This window comes from Tursiops truncatus, chromosome 5, assembly GCF_011762595.2.
Source record: "Tursiops truncatus isolate mTurTru1 chromosome 5, mTurTru1.mat.Y, whole genome shotgun sequence".
NCBI lineage: Eukaryota > Metazoa > Chordata > Mammalia > Artiodactyla > Delphinidae > Tursiops > Tursiops truncatus.
The window spans coordinates 85,176,619-85,196,558 of NC_047038.1; the positions used below are offsets into that span (position 1 = coordinate 85,176,619).

Here is a 19,940-nt window from a genome sequence, read left to right on the forward strand (position 1 = left end):
GGCAATTCCCCTCTGATGTGGCCACAGAAGGAAAATGACTTCTGGTGCCATGTGGCTTGTACTCATCCACAGCAAGACAGACTAGTCCCTCAAACCGCTTGTGTACCTGGGAAAAGATAGTAACAGTACTACCATAAAAGGTAAAGACTAACAGGAACCTATAAGCTCACTCTGGAAAAATGGGAAAATGTAATGGAAAAGGAGCACCATATGCTGATTTTTACTGGAGGAATTTATTGGTCATGTATACACCATAGGAAAATTACACTACCCCAAAGGTAATGTAGAAAAATTAAATTCATAAGTATACATTCGAAGTAGGCAAAAATATGGTACATGTTTTAAAAACAGAAAATACAAAAATAATTTCACTATGAAATATGTTTTGATTTGCATGTGACTTGGTACTTCATATTAACCAGGTCCAACTGCTCTAATAAATCTCTATTATACATATTTTAGAATATCTATTTTTAAAAAATATCTTTTTAAGCCAAAACATAAAATCTACATTTGTGCATCCATATATGTTATCCTCCTTAATATCTTCATAGATCCAAGATGCTAAAAGATTAATAACATAACTTTTTAAAAAAAATTTCAAGCCACAGATTAACAAATATACTTCAAGTTTTCTGGATTACACTACTAAAAGCAACTTGTATTAATGTACACTGGATTTTCAGATATAAATACCAGTCAATGGTTGGTTGGTCATTACACGACAAGTATAACTATTCTTAGAACTGGGTCATAGTATACAGAATGCCTTAACTTTTCTTAGTTCAAACCCTGTAATTTGATGCTAAAATTCATAAGCATAACCCTTTCTGTGCTTTAAGCTGACACACTGACTTTGTAGTCTACACTTTGTAAGAGAGCAGGTAACTCTAGCACAGAAGAAACTATATAATGTGGCATGGGGGATGACTTCAATGGCTCCATTCCATTTTTATCTTTCCAGACTGTTGCCTTCAGCCCTGCATTGAGGCCTTCTTGAATATCAGTTTCTAGTGTGTCACCAACCATCACACAGTCCCCAGGCTCTACTCCAAGGAGATCACAGCAGTAATAAAATATGGAAGGTGCTGGCTTCTCCACTTTCTGCTCTCCATCTACAACATTAGCATCAAAATAGGACAGACAGGCACAAGCCTCGATCTCCCTCTGGGTCTGCCTCCATTTGTTAATAAAAGTAGGCAGACATCCTTTTGAAGTTCAGTAAACATGGCTTTGACATCTGCTAGTGTCATATGCTGTAAATATGTAGATTTCCACAGAAAATAACATCCTTCAGTCAGTTTCCTATTGGCTGCACCACCTTTGGTTTCCTGGATTGCTTCCACCCAGTGTAAAGTCCTGAGGTCAGTAATGCATGTATTAGAAGGATGAAAACATTCCTTGCTGAGTTTAATTTGAACTTTGTCACAGATGACTTCAGCCTCTTCTTTGAAATGGTATTTTGATTGTAAGAGCTTTATCACCTCCAACATGCCCTTCCGACTCACCCTGGGCATGTTGATGAGTATGCTGTCCAGGTCGAAGAAGACAGCTCACGCCTGGCTCAGCCCCCATGCCACTGTTGCCTGCATGGCGCACCAACTCCTGAATTTGTATCTTTTATTACTTTAATGGCTGCTGTAGATATTTCTATATTCATGTTAAATTTATCCTAGTTTCTGTCAGGTCACCGCTAACTTCATTTTGGTAAAAATATAGCAACTTTGCATCTATGTAGCTTCATTTTCTTTTCCCCTTTTAATCTGTGCTATTGTTGTGTAGATTATAATATGCATATATTTGACTGTGTATTTATATATCCCAACAAGTTGGTGTTACAATTATTGCTTTGAATTATCTTCTTTTCAATTAAGAGAAAACATATAACCAATCTTTTATATTTAATACCTTTGGTACTCTTCATTCCGCCCTGTGTATCTAACTTATCATCGGGTGTGTTTCTTTTCAGCCTTAAGAACTTCAGTGTTTCTTACAGGTTAGGTCTATTAGCAACAAATTCTTTCAATTTTTTTTATACCTGAGAATATTTTCATTTTAACTTCATTTCTGAATGAATGTTCCACCTGATATACAATTCTGGGTTTAGTTTCTTTTGTTCCAGCACTTTGACTGTGTCATTCTGTTATCTTCTATCCTCCACCATTTCTGATAAGAAGTCCATTGTTAAACATATTATTGTTCCCTTCTATGTGATGAGTCATTTTCTCTGGCTCCTTTGACGAGTTGTCTTTTATCATTTTGACTATGTTGTTTCTAGTTATGGTGCTCTTTTTACTTACCCTACTAGTGATTTGGTGAGCTATTTGCATCTAAATGTTAATGTTTTTAATCAACTTTCAGAAGTTTGGAGATATTGTTCAAAAATTTTGTCTCCTCTTCTCTTTCTCTCCTCTCCTTTGCCAACTCCCTTTATACATGTTGGAATGCTTGTCATTGTATCACAGGTCTTTAGGGTTCTTCTGCTCATTTTTTCAATCTTTTAAAATTCTTTGTATACTTTCTATTGATATATCTTCAAATAAATGATCTCTGCTACCTCAAATTTGCTGTTGAGTCCATCTAATAATTTTTATTTTTAATTCAGTCACACTTTTTAACTCTAGAATTCAAATTTGGTTATTTTTTATAGTCTATATTTCTCTATAGATTATATATATATATATATTTTCTGCTCATTTTTAACATTTTTACCTTTAATTCTTTGAGCTTGTCTATTAATTCCTGGCTGGTCTTTGCTAATCTAACATCTAGGCCCATACAGACTCAGTTTCCATTAGCTGCTGATTTTTTCCTTAGTACATTTCACACTTTTCTATTTCTTTGCATGTCTAATAATTTTTGGCTGAAAACTGGACATTTTAGGTAATTTATTATAGCAACTCTAGACTGTGTTTTACATCTAAGGAGTGTTTTTTATTTTATCATCTTGCCCATACTCAAACTGTGGAATCTATTGGCCTGTGATGTAGAGCTATTGGCTGTCTCTGCTCATTTTTTCAAATTCTTTATTTCAATTTTTATCCTGGCTCCCCAGGGGTAGCCTCTGTCTCTGAATAGCTTAATAGTCAGCTAATGATTTGGACAGAAGTTAACATCACACACTTTGAGTCTATAAGACTTCTACCCTCTGCTAACTGTTCTCTGTGTGAGATGGGAGATATATTCAACATTGCAGCCAGTTCTCAAGTCCCCCTTGGCTTTCACTTTTTGCCATGCTCTCTCAAGTCCACCCTGTGCATGCATCATTTCTGAGTTAGACTGGGATGCTTGGTGTACAGCATGTTTTGATATACTTAGTGGAATGATTACTACAGTCAAGCTAATTAGCATACCCATCTCCTCACAGTTTTCCGTGTGTGTGTGTGTGTGTGTGTGTGTGTGTGTGTGTGTTGTATGTGGTGCAAGCACTTGAAATCTACTCTTAGCAAATTTCCAGTATACACTAGAGTATTAACTATAGTCATCATGTTGTACATTAGGACTCTAGAACTTACTCATTCTACATAACTACAACTTTCTACCCTCTGAGCAACCATCTCCCCATTTTCTCCACACCACCCCCCCCCCCCGCCCCTGGTAACCACTGCTCTATTCTCTGCTTCTATGAATGTAATTTTAGACATCATATATAACTGAGATCATTTTCCAAAAAAGACATACAAAGGGCCAGCAGGTAAATGAAAAGATGCTCATCATCACTAATCATCAAGGAAATGCAAATCAAAACCACAATGGCTTATCACCTCAAATCTGTTAGAAAGGCTAGTATCAAAAGGGTAAAAGATAACAAGTGCTAGTGAAGATGTGAAGAAATGGAAACTCTTTTACACTGTTGGTGGAAATATAAAGTGGTACAGCCTTAATAGAAAACAGTATGGAAGTTCCTCAAAAAATTAAAAATAGAACTACCATACAATTCAGTAATCCCTCTTTTGCACATATATCCAAAGGAAATGAAATCAGTACCTAGAAGAGATATCTGCACTCCTATGTTCATTACAGCATAACTCACAAGAGCCAAGATAAGGAAAAATTCTTGAAGGCAATTAAAAGTGCTACTCTGGTGAACATATGAATGATAAGAAAGTGAAAGAGCCTTACTGACATGATAAAAGTTTTAGTGTTCTGGACGGAAGATCAAACCAGTCACAGTATCCTCTTAAGACAAAGCCTAAACCAGAGCAAGGCTCTAACACTCTTCAATTCTATGAAGGTTGAGGGAGGTAAGGAAGCTGCAGAAGTCTGAAGCCAGCAGAGGTTGATTCATGAAGTTTAAGGAAAGAAACTGCCTCCATAACATAAAAGTGCAAGGTGAAGCAAGTACTGATGTAGAAGCTGCAGCAAGTTATCCAGAAGATCTAGCTAATTCATGAAGGTGGCTACATTAAGCCAATAGATTTTCAGTGTAGACAAAAGAGACTTATGTTGAGAAAAATGCCATCTAAGACTCATACCTAGAGAGGAGAAGTCAGTGTCTAGCTTTAGTTTCAGAGGACAGGCTGACTCTCTTTAGAGAGCTGGTGACTTTAAGTTGAAGCCAATGCTCATTTACCATTCCAAAAATCCTAGGGCCCTTAAGAATTATGCTAAATTTACTCTTCTTGTACTCTATATATAAATGGAACAACAAAGCCTGGATGACAGCACATCTCTTTACAACATGGTTTTCTGAGTATTTTAAGCCCACTGTTGAGAACTACTGCTCAGAAAAAGATGATTCCTTTCAAAATACCACAGCTCACTGACAACACACCTGGTCACCCAAGAGCTCTACTGGACATGCACAATGAGATTAATGTTGTTTTCATGCCTCCTAACACAACATCCATTCTGAAGCCCATGGATCAAGGAGTAATTTTGACTTTCAAGTCTATTAGTTAAGAAATATAGTTCAGGAGGCTATAGCTGCCATAGATAGTGATTCCTCTGATGGATGTGAGGAAAGTAATTCAAAAACCTTCTGGAAAGGATTCAACATTCTAGATGCCATTAAGAACATTCATGATTTGTGGGAAGAGGTCAAAATATAGACATGAACACAGGAGTCTGGAAGAAGTTGATTACAACCCTAATGGATGACTTTGAGTGGTTCAAGACTACAGTGAAGGAACTTAAGATGTGTGGAAATAGTAAGAGAACTAGAATCAGAAGTGGAGTCTGAAGATGTGACAATTGCTACAATACCCTAAGAAAACTTTAACAGATCAGGCGTTGCTTCTTAAGGATGAACAAAGAAAGCTGTTTCTTGAAATGGAATTTATACCTGGTGAAGATGTTGGAATGACTGTAGAAATGACAAGACTGTTGAAATAATGACAAAGGATTTAGAATCTTATAGTTGATAAAGCAGCAGCAGGGTTTGAGAGGGCTGACTCCAATTTTGAAAGAAGTTCTACTGTACTTAAAATGCTATCAAACAGCAATGCATGCTACAGAGAAATCATTTGTGAAAGGAAGTCAATAGATGCAGCAGTTGATCATTATTGTCTTTTTTTTTTTTTTTTTAATGGTGGCAGTATGGTTTATCAAGCTGTACCTTAGTATAGGTGCTGGGGCTTGCCCATGGTGCTCTTAATGTACAAAGCCTGTACGTTCTGCCAATTTTTCTTGAGCAATGACACCAGGAAGTTAACAGCTAAGTGGATGTTGTACACAAGCTCATCATCTGTCATCTTCATGTGGGCAACAGCCTCTGTCAGATACAGCACCTCCTTCATCTGGAACTTGATCATGGACTTCACCTCATCAACTCTGGCCACCATGTTCTCATTGGGGGTCAGCAAGGGAACTTGCCAGCATTATTAAGGCCTGGGCCCAGGATTCATGGGATCTGCTTGATCACAGACTCTGGAGCCAAAAAGGCATCATACTTCTTGGCCATCTTCTTGACAAGTTTCTTATTCTTGTTGAGTTTCTTCAACACCTCAATGCCCATGTGGGAGATTATCCACAGCCTTGGCCTCATCACAATGCTGCTGGTCCCCCGAAACACATATGGAGAACTTGGGGCGGAGAGTGGACTTAAGCCTGATGGTGCTGAGAAGGGTTTGTCCTTCTGAGGTCATAGTTCTTCAGGCTGATCTTTAGCTCCACCATCTCCAAAACCTTCTGGCGCTTGCACTGGTTCCTGTGTAGGACTTTCCGCACTGCCTCGTACAGGGTGGCACAGGAGACTTTGCTACTCATGGTGCCTCACACCGCAATAACCAGAAGAAAGCTATTGTCTTTTTTTAAATTGCCACAGCCACCCCAACCTTCAGCAACCTCCACCCTGATCAGTCAGCAGCCATCAACCTCAAGGCAAGACCCTCCACCAGCAAAAAGATTATGACTCACTGAAGGTATCAATGATGGTTAGCATTTTTTAGCAATAAAGTATTTCTTAAATGAAGTTATATGCATTAATTTTTAGACATAAAGCTACTGCACACCTAACAGATGACAGTATAGTGTAAACGTAACTTTTATATGCACTGGGAAATCAAAAAATTCGTGACTCACTTTATTGCAATATTCACTTTATTGTGGTGGTCTGGAATCAAACCCACAACCTCTCCAAAGTATGCCTGTATATCACTGGAAGCAGTGATTTTGGTGTTTTCATGTTATTAAAATACTATGAATATGGGTATCACTACAGGCTATGTGTATATTCGTGGAAAAATTAGAAGATAAATATGGAAGTTTGAAATGTTTATTGAAACAAGTACACAACACTGAATATTTTAAAACATTACAAATAATTACAACATCTCACTACACAACGTGTTTTATATGTATGTATGTAAATATATATATACACACATATTTAAACTTTGCTTCATCTTTCAACTTTTTATCTGTGTAAAAAGAAGAACACTTTCCTCATTCAGGAGATTTCTGATGTTGTAATAATTACCTAGAAATAAAGTGATAAGAAAATTAAAAATTATTTCCATAGGAATCATTCCCTTTTGATTAAATGTTTAGTCATCACTAAGACCTATTACAGTATATAGAGGCAAATTTTTAAAAAAAATCATGTAACAACAAATAACTCTTATTTAATTCCATGAACTGAAAAATCCAAGGATCATCTGTGATCCAGATAAAGCTTAAAACAATGTAAATTTCACATCATTTTGATAATGAGTGCAAAAACAAATTAGACAAGGGTGCAGATAGGAAAAAAAAATCTCCCTCTGAACCCAATCATGTTTTGGGGTGTTTTTTTTGGTTTTTTTAATTGAAGTATATGTGATTTACAATGTTATATTAGTTTCAGGTATACAACAGTGATTCAATTATTTTTATAGATTATACTCCATTTAAAGTTATTATAAAATATTTTCTATATTCCCTGTGCTATACATTACATCCTTGTATCTTATTTATTTTATACCTTGTAGTCTGTACCTCTATTCCTCTTCCCCTATCTTGCCCCTTCCCTCTACCCCTCTCCCCACTGGTAACCACTAGTTTGCTCTCTGTATCTATGAGTCTGATTCTGTTTTGTTATATTCATTTGTTTGTGTTCACAACAGTGTTGGCACATACAAAGGACTACATAAATATAGCTATTATTATTGTCTCCTTTCATTAGAATGTAAGCTCCATGAGGGCAGGTATCCCACACCCTTAGAGCAATGCTTGGTAGACTCTCAATCACATTTGTTGAATGAATGAATGAATGAACAAATTAAAATTCCTATCTCCAAAGACTTGTGCTCCAATAGCTGATGAAGCACACTATTCTGTATGTTTAAAATAACCAACTAAAAACTGTTTGACTACATAATATCTTTGAGATAACATAGGGGAATAATTTTCTTTCTACTCTGGATACAACATATCTTCTATATTTATATTCAGCAATTAGCAACTCATTCAATTTTCATGTACCGAAACACTGATATACTTATCTAATAAAAAAAATTAAAAGAAAATATGCACCAAATTTCTTTGGCATCAATCACATCATGCTTCATTTTGACCACTGTGGCTTCCATTTTCATGGTGCTCATGAGCAACTATATAAGTATTCAACTATACAAAAGAAAAGGTTTTTAATTATTCTTACCTGAAGGAACATAGAATGAATCCCCAGTTGTTATTACATAAGGTGTTTCGTGTAAGGTACATAAAAGGTCACCAAAGTTAACATAAAAAATCTGTAAAATTAAAAATTAAAATCTCATTTCAAATTGTAACACCACAACAAATACACTCCAAAGAAACTTAAAAGTAAATGTGGTAGGCAGAATAACGGCTCTCCAAAGATATCAATGCTCTAATCTCCAGAATTTGTTATGTCACATGGCAAAGGAGACCTCGAGATGGTGAGATTATCCTGGATTACCTAAATGGGCCCAATCTAATTACATAAACCTTACTTGAAAGTGGGCAATTTTCCTACTGGAAGCAGACGAGAGATGAAGCAGAGAAGTCAGAGAAATTTGAAGCATGAAAAGGGCTTTCACTGTTGCTAGCACTGAAGATAAGAGAGCCATAAGCCAAGGAGTATAGACTATTTCTAGACATCCCAGCCAACAGCCAGTGAGGAAACAGGAACCTCAGCCCTACAGCCACGTGAAACTTAATTCTGCCAACAACGTGAATGAATTTGAAACACTCATTCTAAAAGCCTTCAGAGAGGAATACAGATCTCACAACACCTTGATTCCAGCCTAGTGATACTCTAATCAGAGTACTCAGCCAAGCCCACCTGATTTCTAACCTACGTAACTGTGAGATAATAAATGAGAGTTGTTTAAATTTGTGGTAATTTGTTAAAGCAGTAATAGAAAACTAGTACAGGAAAACATTTCTTTTGTTCTTCCTTACTATTTACCAGTTTATGAAAATTCAGAACCATTGTAAAGAATATCACTTAGCTATACTAGAAAAATAGCTAGGTTTTATGTACACCTCTTTAAAGGTTACATGCTTGGTATATGTAACTTAATCTGACTGACGAATCAAAGAGAGAACAAAAAGCAAAAAAAAAAATACATTTAAACAAGCATCAACATTAAGTAAGAGGGTAAATATAGTGCTCAGTCATACAGGCTTCCATATTCAAACACAGCAAATTTTACATTTTATATATAGATAGCACCTGGCAATGACCTATTTTTTTGACAACTAAATACAAAATGTAGGGCCTTCAAACTCTGAGATTCAAATTCTGAGATTCAGCCATCAAGAATATTTTGCCTCAGAGAAATATGCCTTCTCCTTTTCTTCTTACCAGTTTTGTAAAATGAGCCTAAAATACCAGAAAAATGAGAGCAGCTAGCACTTATCCAGCACTTACCCCATGCCAGCCACTGTTCTAAGCACTTCATTTTTACTCATTTAATATATGCATCTACCAATGAGACAGTACTATTTTAATAGCTTTTCACAGATGAAGAAAATGAGGCACAGAGAAGTGTAACTTTCCAAGGTCACAATGTAAATGGAAAAGCTGGAATTTGAACTCAGGTACTTTGATTCCAGAATCCATGTTCTTAGCCACTACAATATACTCTCTCAATGGAACACTCTTAAAGTGGTTCTAAAGGTATTTTTATAATTTAATAAAAGAAATATATTTATTACATCCAAAAAAATTTGCCTAAAAAAAGGAACACACACACTACCCAGAAAGTCAAGCATGTATTTATAGATGTTTTTTCCTTATCTATTCAGTTTGGCTCTCTATGCACACCCCTCCCCATTTCTGCAAACATCTTACTAAGAATGCTTTTGAAATACACAAAAATAGAATGATGACCTCCCACAAATAAATACTGAACCCTGATACCCTGCTCTTTTCAAAGTCTGATTCCCCCATTCCATATTATTTTGAAATAAATGCCCAGCATCATAAACCATCTGTAAATATTTCAATGTGTACTGAAAGACCAAAGTCCTTTTTTAAAACATGACAACACTGTTGTCACACATAAAAATAAATGAATATTTAGTGTTAAATGCCCAGTCAATATTCAAATTTCCAGTTGTCTCTTCAGTGTCTTACTTTTAAGGGTTTGTTTGAATTGGGATCCAAGTAAGAGTCACATATGGTCAGTGCTTGATCTAGCTTTTAAAGCACTCAATCTATTGAGTGGTTATCAATTTGGGGGTGATTTTGTCCCTCAGGGGACAACTGGCAATGTCTGGGAACATGTGTAATTCTCACAACTAGAGGGGTACTACTGGAATCTAGTGCGTAGAGGCCAGGGTTGCTTCTAAACCTCTTACAATGCACAGGATAGCCTCCCTACAACAAAGAATTATTGAGTCCAAAATGTCAATAGTGCCACAGTTGAGGACCCTGATCTCTATACATTCCACGTGGTTGTCTTTTTTATTCCTTGCACCTTATTTATTGAAGAAATCAAGCAGCAAAATTTGTTTTAAAAATCTTTACACAGCTGGATTTTGCTTATTACAACGCCAGGTTGTCATCTGAAAAGTCTGCCATTCTTTATTTCCTGTAAATTGGTGGTTAGATCTAAGGACTTAACTTCAGGTGGTTGTGTGTGGGTTTTGTTTTGTTTTGTTTTAAAGAAGGTGGGGAAGGCAAGACTACTTCATAGACAGTGTTGTATTCTTCCATCAGGAGACACATAATGTCTGGTTGTGTTCTTTTTAGATGTTAGTAGACAATGATGCTAGAACCAATAGTTTATTGGGTGTTGTAAAATGGTAATAGTCCATTCTAACATTCATTCTTCATTTATTAATTGGACTATTTCTAAAAAGGATAAACTTCCCCATATCTATTATTTGATTACCTAGTAGTACAGTTTATATGAGAACAGCAGAATAAATGTTTAATTATTTTCCTTACCATATTTGTCAAAGTGAGTTGGCTTCCTAGAATTCTCCGACAGTGATGAATTAAGTTTTTCTTTTTGTAGTAGCCTTACAAATTCATGGATTTAGATATAATTTATGTGTATCAATCCAGTGAAGTTATTCTTATTGATACTCAAGTTTTCATCTTTGTCCAGAGACAGCATCTTCAAGTTGGATCCTGAGACCTTATGACCCAATCCTAATGGTCTTTGATAGTCTGCTATCAGGTATGATAAATATTCCAAGCTCAGTCCCAGGCCTGGAATCAGACATTTCTCTAAGGAACTCTGGTTCCTTTAAGTGTGTTGCTATCACTTTTTTGATTTTTTACCTCTGGAACAATTACTGTCTAGTTTTTCATATAGTTCTACCTTTTGATTTATTTGGGTTTTTTCTCTCTTCTGGTTTTTGACTGGTCTTCCACATCACTTAACTTTAATATTTTCCATTTCTTTTTTTCTAAAAACATTAATTAATTAATTAATTAATTAATTAATTTGGCTGCATTGGGTCTTAGTTGCAGCATGTGGGATCCTTCACTGCAGTGCGCAGGCTCTTTGTTGCAATGCGCGGGCTTCTCTCTAGCTGTGGCGCATGGGCTTAGTTGCCCCACGGCATGTGGGATCTTAGCTCCTCAACCAGGGATTGAACCTACATCTGCTGCATTGGAATGCAGATTCTTAACCACTGGACCACCAGGGAAGTCCCAATATTTCCCATTTCTTAATACCCTTTTCTTTTCTAGGAGAGCTCCACAACAAACTCCCATAGTTAATTTGTTCATTCTTCTGTGGTTTGAATTTAACAAATCTACCACTGCTACTTTCTCTCTTACTCATTATCTAGACCTGAGTTTGAAAGAAAGAGTTAATGGCTTATGCTGGTTCTCCATCTTGCCCTTTTGTTTCTCAAAAGCATATATTTAAAAGTGTGCTTCATTTTTTAAAAATGTAAAAATACTCCCCTTGTTATTTAAAAAGAACCTTTAAGTCTAGTTTTCATTATAAAAACTTAAAGGCAATATTTAGAAGAAACAAAACTAAACTATAATCACCTACTGACATGTTATTTTCTATAGTTCCTTCAAGGTTCTGTCATTTTCATTTTTAATTTCTACTCAGAAAAAAATAAAAAGAATTTTCTACTTTTCAGTTTCCTTAAATATTTATCCTAAAGGTGTTCCTATATGGTTATTCTGCAAAATAATATACTTAAATTAATATAAAAATGTTTAGTATAGCACCTGGAACATGTAAGTGCTATATAACTGATTATCATATATAATGGTTTACCTCATTACTAAGTCAAAATATAATATAACCATTTTTTTCCTGCAGCACACATTTCAGCGATTTCCAATTTTTGCAATTACTGTCTATGTTAAAATAAAGAGCTACATATGTTCAAACACTTCCAAACATTTACTATTCAATATTCCTTTTTTAAAGGAATAAAGGCATTATAGCTTAATGGGTAACTACAGTTAGTTCAATGATGACATTTCATAATGCTTATTTTCATTATTAATTGTTCCTTAATGATTGTACAGGGATTATCTATTACTTTAGTTAGTTTAATATGTTATATTTACTCTTTTAATACCACCTGGAGATCTATGACATTTTAAGATTGGATTAAAGAATATTTTTAAATACTTTAGATCTGGATTCTACATACTATGTAGCAATAAATTATTCTTTTACTCTTATGTGTATCTTTTCCTTTCTCTGCCTTGATTTGCCCTTCTTAGTTAATAAAACTGAAGGGTCCTAATGCTCTTTCTGTTTCTCTTTTGTGGGCTTTCATTTTATCAGTAAAAAGAACTGTTTTGAACCATGATTTCACAGGTTCCTGAAATGTTACTTACTGAAAGATGTACCTCAGATGTAACATGTTTTAAATGCTGGTATAATATTAAATCTTCTTTAAATCTGGTGATTTTCAAAATCTTTCATTTTCAAATTCAAAATGCAAAAATTATCTGATATAAATACATGTTATAGGGGTGTGTGTCTCCAGTGAGAAAGAGACAGAGAGACAGACTCAGAGAAGAGAGACTCACCTTGAGTCTCATTATGACTTCAGCCAATAATACTGCTATATACAGTAATATATTCTTTAATACTTACTGAAGCAACTAGCTCCCAGTCCTCAATCTCCTGTTACACTTAATCTCAATAATCCCCTCCAGCTCTAAAATTCTAATGATTTGTTTGCAAAACTAATTTTAAGGATTCTTTTTTTTTTTTTTTTTATTTTGCGGTACGCAGGCCTCACTGTTGTGGCCTCTCCCTTTGTGGAGCACAGGCTCTGGACGTGCAGGCTCAGCGGCCATGGCTCATGGGCCTAGCCGCTCCATGGCATGTGGGATCTTCCTGGACCGGGGCACGAACCCGTGTCCCCTGCATCAGCAGGCGGACTCTCAACCAATGTGCCACCAGGGAAGCCCTCAAGAATTCTTTTAAGTAAAGACGATTCCCTAAACTTCTGAATCTCAAGCCTACACTGCTATGCACAAAACAAGTACTTTTAAACAGCCATTGGTTGACTGACTTTAAACAGATGAAAAAAACTAAAAAATTATCTGTGCACTATAGTAATCATATATCATTTCTGAGGAAATAGCATTTTTAACGCTTCATCAAGTCCAACAAATCAGAGTTGTGCCAAGAGCAAAACATAAATATATGGAAAAATACACTCACCAATGTGTCTAGGCCTACATGCTGCTTTCCCTTTTCTTGATGTGGTCCTAATATCAATTTTCCAGTAGAAAAAAATGGTGTATCCAATGTTTTATATACTTTCAACTCACCATGTTCAACACAAAATTGGTATGTATCTCGTGGCCTTACAAGATCTAAGGGAAAAAAAATAATGTAAGTACAAAGTAATAGCAATGACATTTCTCTGATACAGCATATACACACATATATAGACATAAACCTGCCTTAGAAAGATAGATGTGATTAATATCACTGACTCTGGGGCTAGAATGCCACAGGTCAGATCCTATCTCTGTCTTACAAGCTGTGTGAACTTAGCCAAGTTGCTTATCCTCTCTATTTGTGCCTACATTTTCTTTTCTATAAAATGGGGTAATAATACTCCATCTATGTTAGAGCTGTGAATATCAAATGACTTAAAGTGTGTAAAGTATTTAAAACACTGGCACAAAGTAAGCATTAGGTAAGTCTTGGCTATTAATAATAACAATGGTAGTATTACTATTTTTCCCATAATAACTCAGACAGAAAACAAAATCAGCTAAGAGATAAGAAAGGATTCCTATCTTTAAAAAGTTTAACATAGCCACAATACAAATGTATCATTATCATGTCAATAAATTCCTTTGTGCTTGCTTGACTGATTATTAAATAACAAGATTTTTATTTATTTATCAGGTAAAGCCTCTAAGTAACCGGAGTTCTAACTGTAGCTCACAAATTACTATATCACTTTTTTTTTTTTTTTTCCGGTACGTGGGCCTCTCTCACTGTTGTGGCCTCTCCCGTTGGCGGAGCACAGGCTCCGGACGCGCAGGCTCAGCGGCCATGGCTCACGGGCCTAGCCGCTCTGCGGCATGTGGGATCTTCCCAGACCGGGGCACGAACCCATGTCCCCTGCATCGGCAGGTGGACTCTCAACCACTGTGCCACCAGGGAAGCCCTACTATATCACTTTTTAATTTCCCTTTTACTTACAACCTTTTCCAGACCTGTAATTAATATATTTTTCTATCATCAGCTTCTGACTGTACTCCCACAGACTACAGGATATAGAAAATACATAGGCTCAAGAAACAAAAACTTATGAATTCTTGACAACACACAACTTTTTTAACCTGATACAGTATAGCAATGTTTTCAGTTAAGACACTTCACTAAACAAAATTCTCTGTGCTTCTACCTCTGTTGCCAAATAAACAATCTGGAATATAGAAATAACTTTGCTACTTAAGATATCAAATGGAACTTATGCCACAGTCAAAATTTTAAGTGTAAATACTGCCTCTCTGGTTTGAGATATCTGTCCTCTGACTTGGGATAAATAGTCCCAAGTACTCACTAGTACAGTCATAACAGTTGTTAAAATATTTAAATATTTCCTGTATGTATATATTCCCTGGTTGGTAAATAGCTGAGTGTCCCCTACTTAACCCCACCACTCTATAGCCCATCCCTTGGGACCGCCCATGTTGTCCTAGACACTAAATGTTTAATGCCTATTAAGTACAGGAGGAGGCTTCTAGGACCCTGTACCAGCCTTAAGGTTCAGCATGGCATTTGTTTGGCTGACTGATGCCCTTGCTAGTCATCTCCAAAAAAGGTTTTATACCCCAGATACCAATATTGGCATCTCACAGCACCAAAGGCTGTCTAAATTCTGCCATAATCCCCATCCAGTCTCACAGTAAGAGTGTATCCAGGAGTCTGCCAGTTAACTTGCTAGATTTCCCCATGAACAGCCCCAGTAAGAGTGTATCCGGGAGTCTGCCAGTTAACTTGCTAGAGTTCCCCATGAACAGCCCCTGTCCGCTTGTGTCCTCATGGTGAAAGAAGGCCTGGACCCTAATGGCGGAGACAACACTCCTGATGGTAGCACTTGTATCACAGAGGACAAATGCATGGTACTATATGTACCCTGGAGGTTGTCTGCCATCAGTTCCCCTAGTGTAGTCCTCATACAGGCTGCTTATTTGAATTAGACTCTCTACTAGACTTTGGCTCTGAAAGATCTGGGGAGAGAAAGGGAAAGCAGACAAGCCAGACTTCAGTTTGTCCTTATTAGTTGTTAAATTAAGTATTCTCAATATCAACCCTGATCTTACCCATAAGAATAATCTCTCGTGTTTCTGGGTCCTTTACCCTCGTTGGCTGCAAAGGATCTCCCAGAGGTATATTCAGATTTTCCACGAATTTATTCTCTGCAAAAGAAATACCACTGAAATCTTACTTAAAATTCTTTTCCATTAAAAAAAATCTAGTATGAAATACAGCTATGGACAAGTTGTAAATGAAAATTGCCAGAGGCATATCTTTTTCCTGTTTATCAATGACCGCTTTGATAAACAAAAATTCAAAAATCACAATGATTTACCACAGAAGCAAACATCCTAAACTTATTTTCTGACAACTTTTGAATTCTTGCATCATCAAGAAGTTAAATGGTGTTTTGCATATTCTCTAAGAGAGCTGAAGTATACAATACACTTTAAAAAGAATTCTTTAACATGTTTATTTTAACCATAATTCGAGCACAGAAAAGATAAGCTTCATTTGACAGGTCAATTTACTCAGGTGGAAATGTTTTACACTCTGCTATTAATGATTTTTTTAAAAGAATAAAATTAGTTTACTTTCAAAATCTGAAAAAAAGTGGACATTAAAAAGATAATTTACCCTGAAGTAGTAGTATATCTGAAGCTTTTAGAGATATATTTCAAAATTGGCAAAGAGCTACTTCTCAAAGCACTTTTATAAAATAAGGAATAAGTTCATACTTCTTTCATCATTATCAAGACAGATCCTTTTCCTATTAACTATTGTATTGACTCTTCCCAAGTTTCCTTTTGCTTTCCTTTTAGATGATACTTTGTCTGGGGACAGTATTCCACCAATCACAAATCCTCCTGAAATTTAACCAAAAAAAAAAAGGTAAATTATCATACCTGGCAAAGTGAAAATCTTGAAACAAAACTCATTAAATTAATACAGCACATTTCCTTTCAAAGTATGAAAGAATACATTAGTTTTACCACACTCTACAGTTAAAAATTCAAACAACACAAATAGCAACCAATTTCACTTGTCTCTATCCTAAATCTAGAAGCACTGATGAAACATGACTGAATGATCTCTGTTGCTTGAAATCAAGTCATCAGTGGAAGTGTAAAAAACAAAGAACACAAAGATCAACAATGAACTATTTATAGTAATCCACATGTCAGTTTAGTCCTTTGACTCAGAAATATACACCAAAAGAAAGGAAATAACTTCACGATAACACTCACTATACTTTCTTTCCCACCCTCTACAATTTTTGTAGAAAAATATAAGAAAATAGAATGAGAATAATAATGGGGAATACTTAATCTTTGACAGTTATAATTTTCTCATGGTCTGATCTAATGCTTCATTTTATGCAATTAAAAACCTTGCTAGGTAGTATAAAAATAATAACACTCTATCAAGCCACATGCTCACCTCAAATTGCTACCAAAAAGAAAACAAATCAGCATCTCTACAGTAATCAGAGAAATCTGGACTTGAATCTATTGTCACATTTTTGGAGGATGATGATTAAATAAGGTAATGTATGTAAATACATAAGACAGCACTTGGCATGTAATGTACCTAAATAAATTGTAGCAATTATCATTATTATTATTTTGAGACACTAAAGCATAAATTTTACCAGATGGCCTTCCTTGATAATCTATTCGCTCCCCTCTCCAATATTCCAAAGGTTTGGATCGTGTTCTCATGGTCCTGCGAACATTTGGTGTGTTGGAGGGCAATACTGTAAAAAGACATCAGACAAAAAATGCACATATATGTTTAGTTGGATGATACTCTGCAGTGAAAAGACTGATATTACTTTCTAGAACACAAATGCTTTTAGACAAAACACTAGAAAAACAAATTTTAAGACGTATTTGTGTTATTAAAGAAATGCCAAGCTACTAGATTGGAAAAGATTTAAAAACATGGTAACATTCACGGTTAATGATGTTAAAGGTACACCAGAATTCTCATATATTGTAGGTAGAAATGTAAACTGATTGATGACAATTTGACAATACCTATAATTGTAATACTGTGTGACGTAGAAATTTCATCTTTAGAAAATGAGTTTGCAAAATATTCACAAAAATGGGCAAAGATATAGGTGTTAAGTACATTCATGGTAGTACTGTTCATAATAGAAACAGAAAAGAAAAAGCAAAAAGCAAACTGAAAACCACCTAAATGCTCCACAATAGGAAGTTTATAAATCAGGGGTGGTTATGTATACATGTGTTTGTGTGTATACACACATATCTATTCGTTTTATGTGAACAAGGCAAAGTTCTATATACTAAGTTTGTTGGCTACATAATCAACTTCCTATGTTCTTACTTACTTCTGGTTTGCTGGAGTTGTCCAATTCTGAAAGTGGTTTAACAAAATCTCGCAGTCTAACTGTATTGTTTAAATTAAAATCTCCTTGCTTTTCCATAGTTTTTTTCCTTTACACATTTTAGTTGCTAGGTTGTTTGGTACATAGTAGTTTATGATTTTTCTATCTTCTTCATAAAGTGCTAATTTTATTATTACAAGTCCTTCATCATGTTCAGCACTTTTAACCTTAAATTTCAATTCACCTAATATTAAAAAATATACTAGTTTCTTTCTGTTTATATTAGCCTACTTAATTCTTTGATAATCTTCTATTTTAAAACCTGTTTTAAGTATTTCTTATAAACACATAGGTAAGTTTGTTTTGTTTAACCAAATCTGATAGTCTCTATCTTACTAGAGGAATTCAATCCATTCACACTTATTTAGTATAACAAGTAATACACATCTATTTATTTCTTCCATTTTACTTTATATTTACAGGTTATTTTACATCAGTGATTCTCTTTTTCCCTCATTCTCACTGGTTTGGTCAGAATACCATTTCTTCCTCCATACCTCAAACCTTGGTCATTTCAAAGTTTACTGTGCTTTTTCACTCTAATATTGGTTACCTTCCCATTCCTGACACTCAACAGTCATACTCATTTCTCCATCATTATATTAAAAACTATATCCCCGGGGCTTCCCTGGTGGTGCAGTGGTTGAGAGTCCGCCTGCCGATGCAGGGGAGACGGGTTCGTGCCCCGGTCCGGGAAGATCTTACATGCCGCGGAACGGCTGGACCCGTGAGCCATGGCTGCTGAGCCTGCGTGTCTGGAGCCTGTGCTCCGCAACGGGAGAGGCCACAACAGTGAGAGGCCTGCATACAGCAAAAAAACAACAACAAAAAACTATATCCCCTACCAAGATGTTATCGTCTCCTTTTTCTCATTTAGTAAAATGAAACTTTTACACTACTTTTATTACCCCTCTTCCACTCCTACTCTCCTCCCCACCACACCAAGTTTTGTTAAGATAGTGTGGATTTCAAGCTATCACTGCAAAAATCCCCAATCATATTAGCATTTAGTAGTAGACACATCCTAAGGTGTGAGCAATGAGACACACCTTTATATAATCCCCTTCCCTGGGATACATGTGGAACCTATGACACACTCAACACAATATGGCAAAAGCAATGGGAAGTCACTTCTGTGATTACATCATGATCATACATATAAGACACTACCAGAAGGAGAGAAAAATTCTTCCTTGCTCACTTTGGAGAAGCAAGCTGCCATACTGTGAAGGGTCTATGAAAAGGGTCATGTGACAAGGAACTGCAGGTGACCCCTAGAAGTCGAGACTAGTGGCCCATGGCTCACAGCCACCAAGGAAACATGTACCTCAGTCCTACAATTCCAAGGAACTGAATTCTGCTAACAACTACATGAGCTTGTCGTGGTTAACAGGACCTCGAGCCTCAGGTAAGATCATGGCCCAGGCTGAGACATTGGACTGAAGCCTGTGAAACCCTTGAACAGAGGACCCAGCTAATTTGTGCCTGAGCTCCTGACCCACGGAAACCAAGGGATAATAATGTGTGTTGTCTAAACAACTAAATTTGTAGTAATTTGGTACACAGCAGCAGAAAACAAATATACATTGTTTAAATTTAACCACATATATTCAGAATCATTCCTCAGCAGTGTTTCCTCTCTTTGAACTCATTTTTTACTTATATGATAGTTGGTTAGATTACCTTACATGGATATTTTACATAGAGGAAGCTGAACTTAATCTTGCACTATCTGCAAAATAAATTCAGTTATCAGAAAGAAAGATATCGTGGCTAGTTAAAACAAAGGACTGTAATGCATTTTTTTTTTTTACCATCTTTATTGGAGTATAACTGCTTTACAACGTTGTGTTAGTACCTACTGTATAACAAGGTGAATAAGCTATATGTATACATATATCCCCATATCC

At 35.9% G+C, this 19,940-nt stretch overlaps 1 protein-coding gene and 2 pseudogenes across 6 annotated transcripts in view; all 3 read right to left on the minus strand.

Annotated features, from left to right (window-relative positions):
* Nucleotides 1-220: 220 nt before the first annotated feature.
* On the minus strand, nucleotides 221-1,592 carry LOC101318561 (N-acylneuraminate-9-phosphatase pseudogene; annotated as a pseudogene).
* A 2,015-nt stretch (nucleotides 1,593-3,607) lies between these two features.
* Nucleotides 3,608-6,555, minus strand: LOC101317984 (large ribosomal subunit protein uL1 pseudogene; annotated as a pseudogene).
* A 146-nt stretch (nucleotides 6,556-6,701) lies between these two features.
* Nucleotides 6,702-19,940, minus strand: part of CENPC (centromere protein C) — an 89,799-nt gene continuing 76,560 nt past the window's right edge. For 4 of the 6 annotated variants that reach the window (XM_019928105.3, XM_019928103.3, XM_019928102.3 and 1 more), the window contains 6 exons: nucleotides 17,266-17,370; nucleotides 16,352-16,480; nucleotides 15,680-15,775; nucleotides 13,554-13,708; nucleotides 8,081-8,171; nucleotides 6,702-6,919 (listed from right to left, as the gene is read on the minus strand). In XM_019928105.3, the coding sequence (XP_019783664.1) occupies nucleotides 6,849-6,919; nucleotides 8,081-8,171; nucleotides 13,554-13,708; nucleotides 15,680-15,775; nucleotides 16,352-16,480; nucleotides 17,266-17,370 (647 nt within the window). In that variant the 3' untranslated portion in view covers nucleotides 6,702-6,848. Of the gene's footprint in view, nucleotides 6,920-8,080; nucleotides 8,172-13,553; nucleotides 13,709-15,679; nucleotides 15,776-16,250; nucleotides 16,481-17,265; nucleotides 17,371-19,940 lie in introns of those variants that run through there. The other 2 variants (XM_019928106.3, XR_004526687.2) reach the window with 2 other exon arrangements.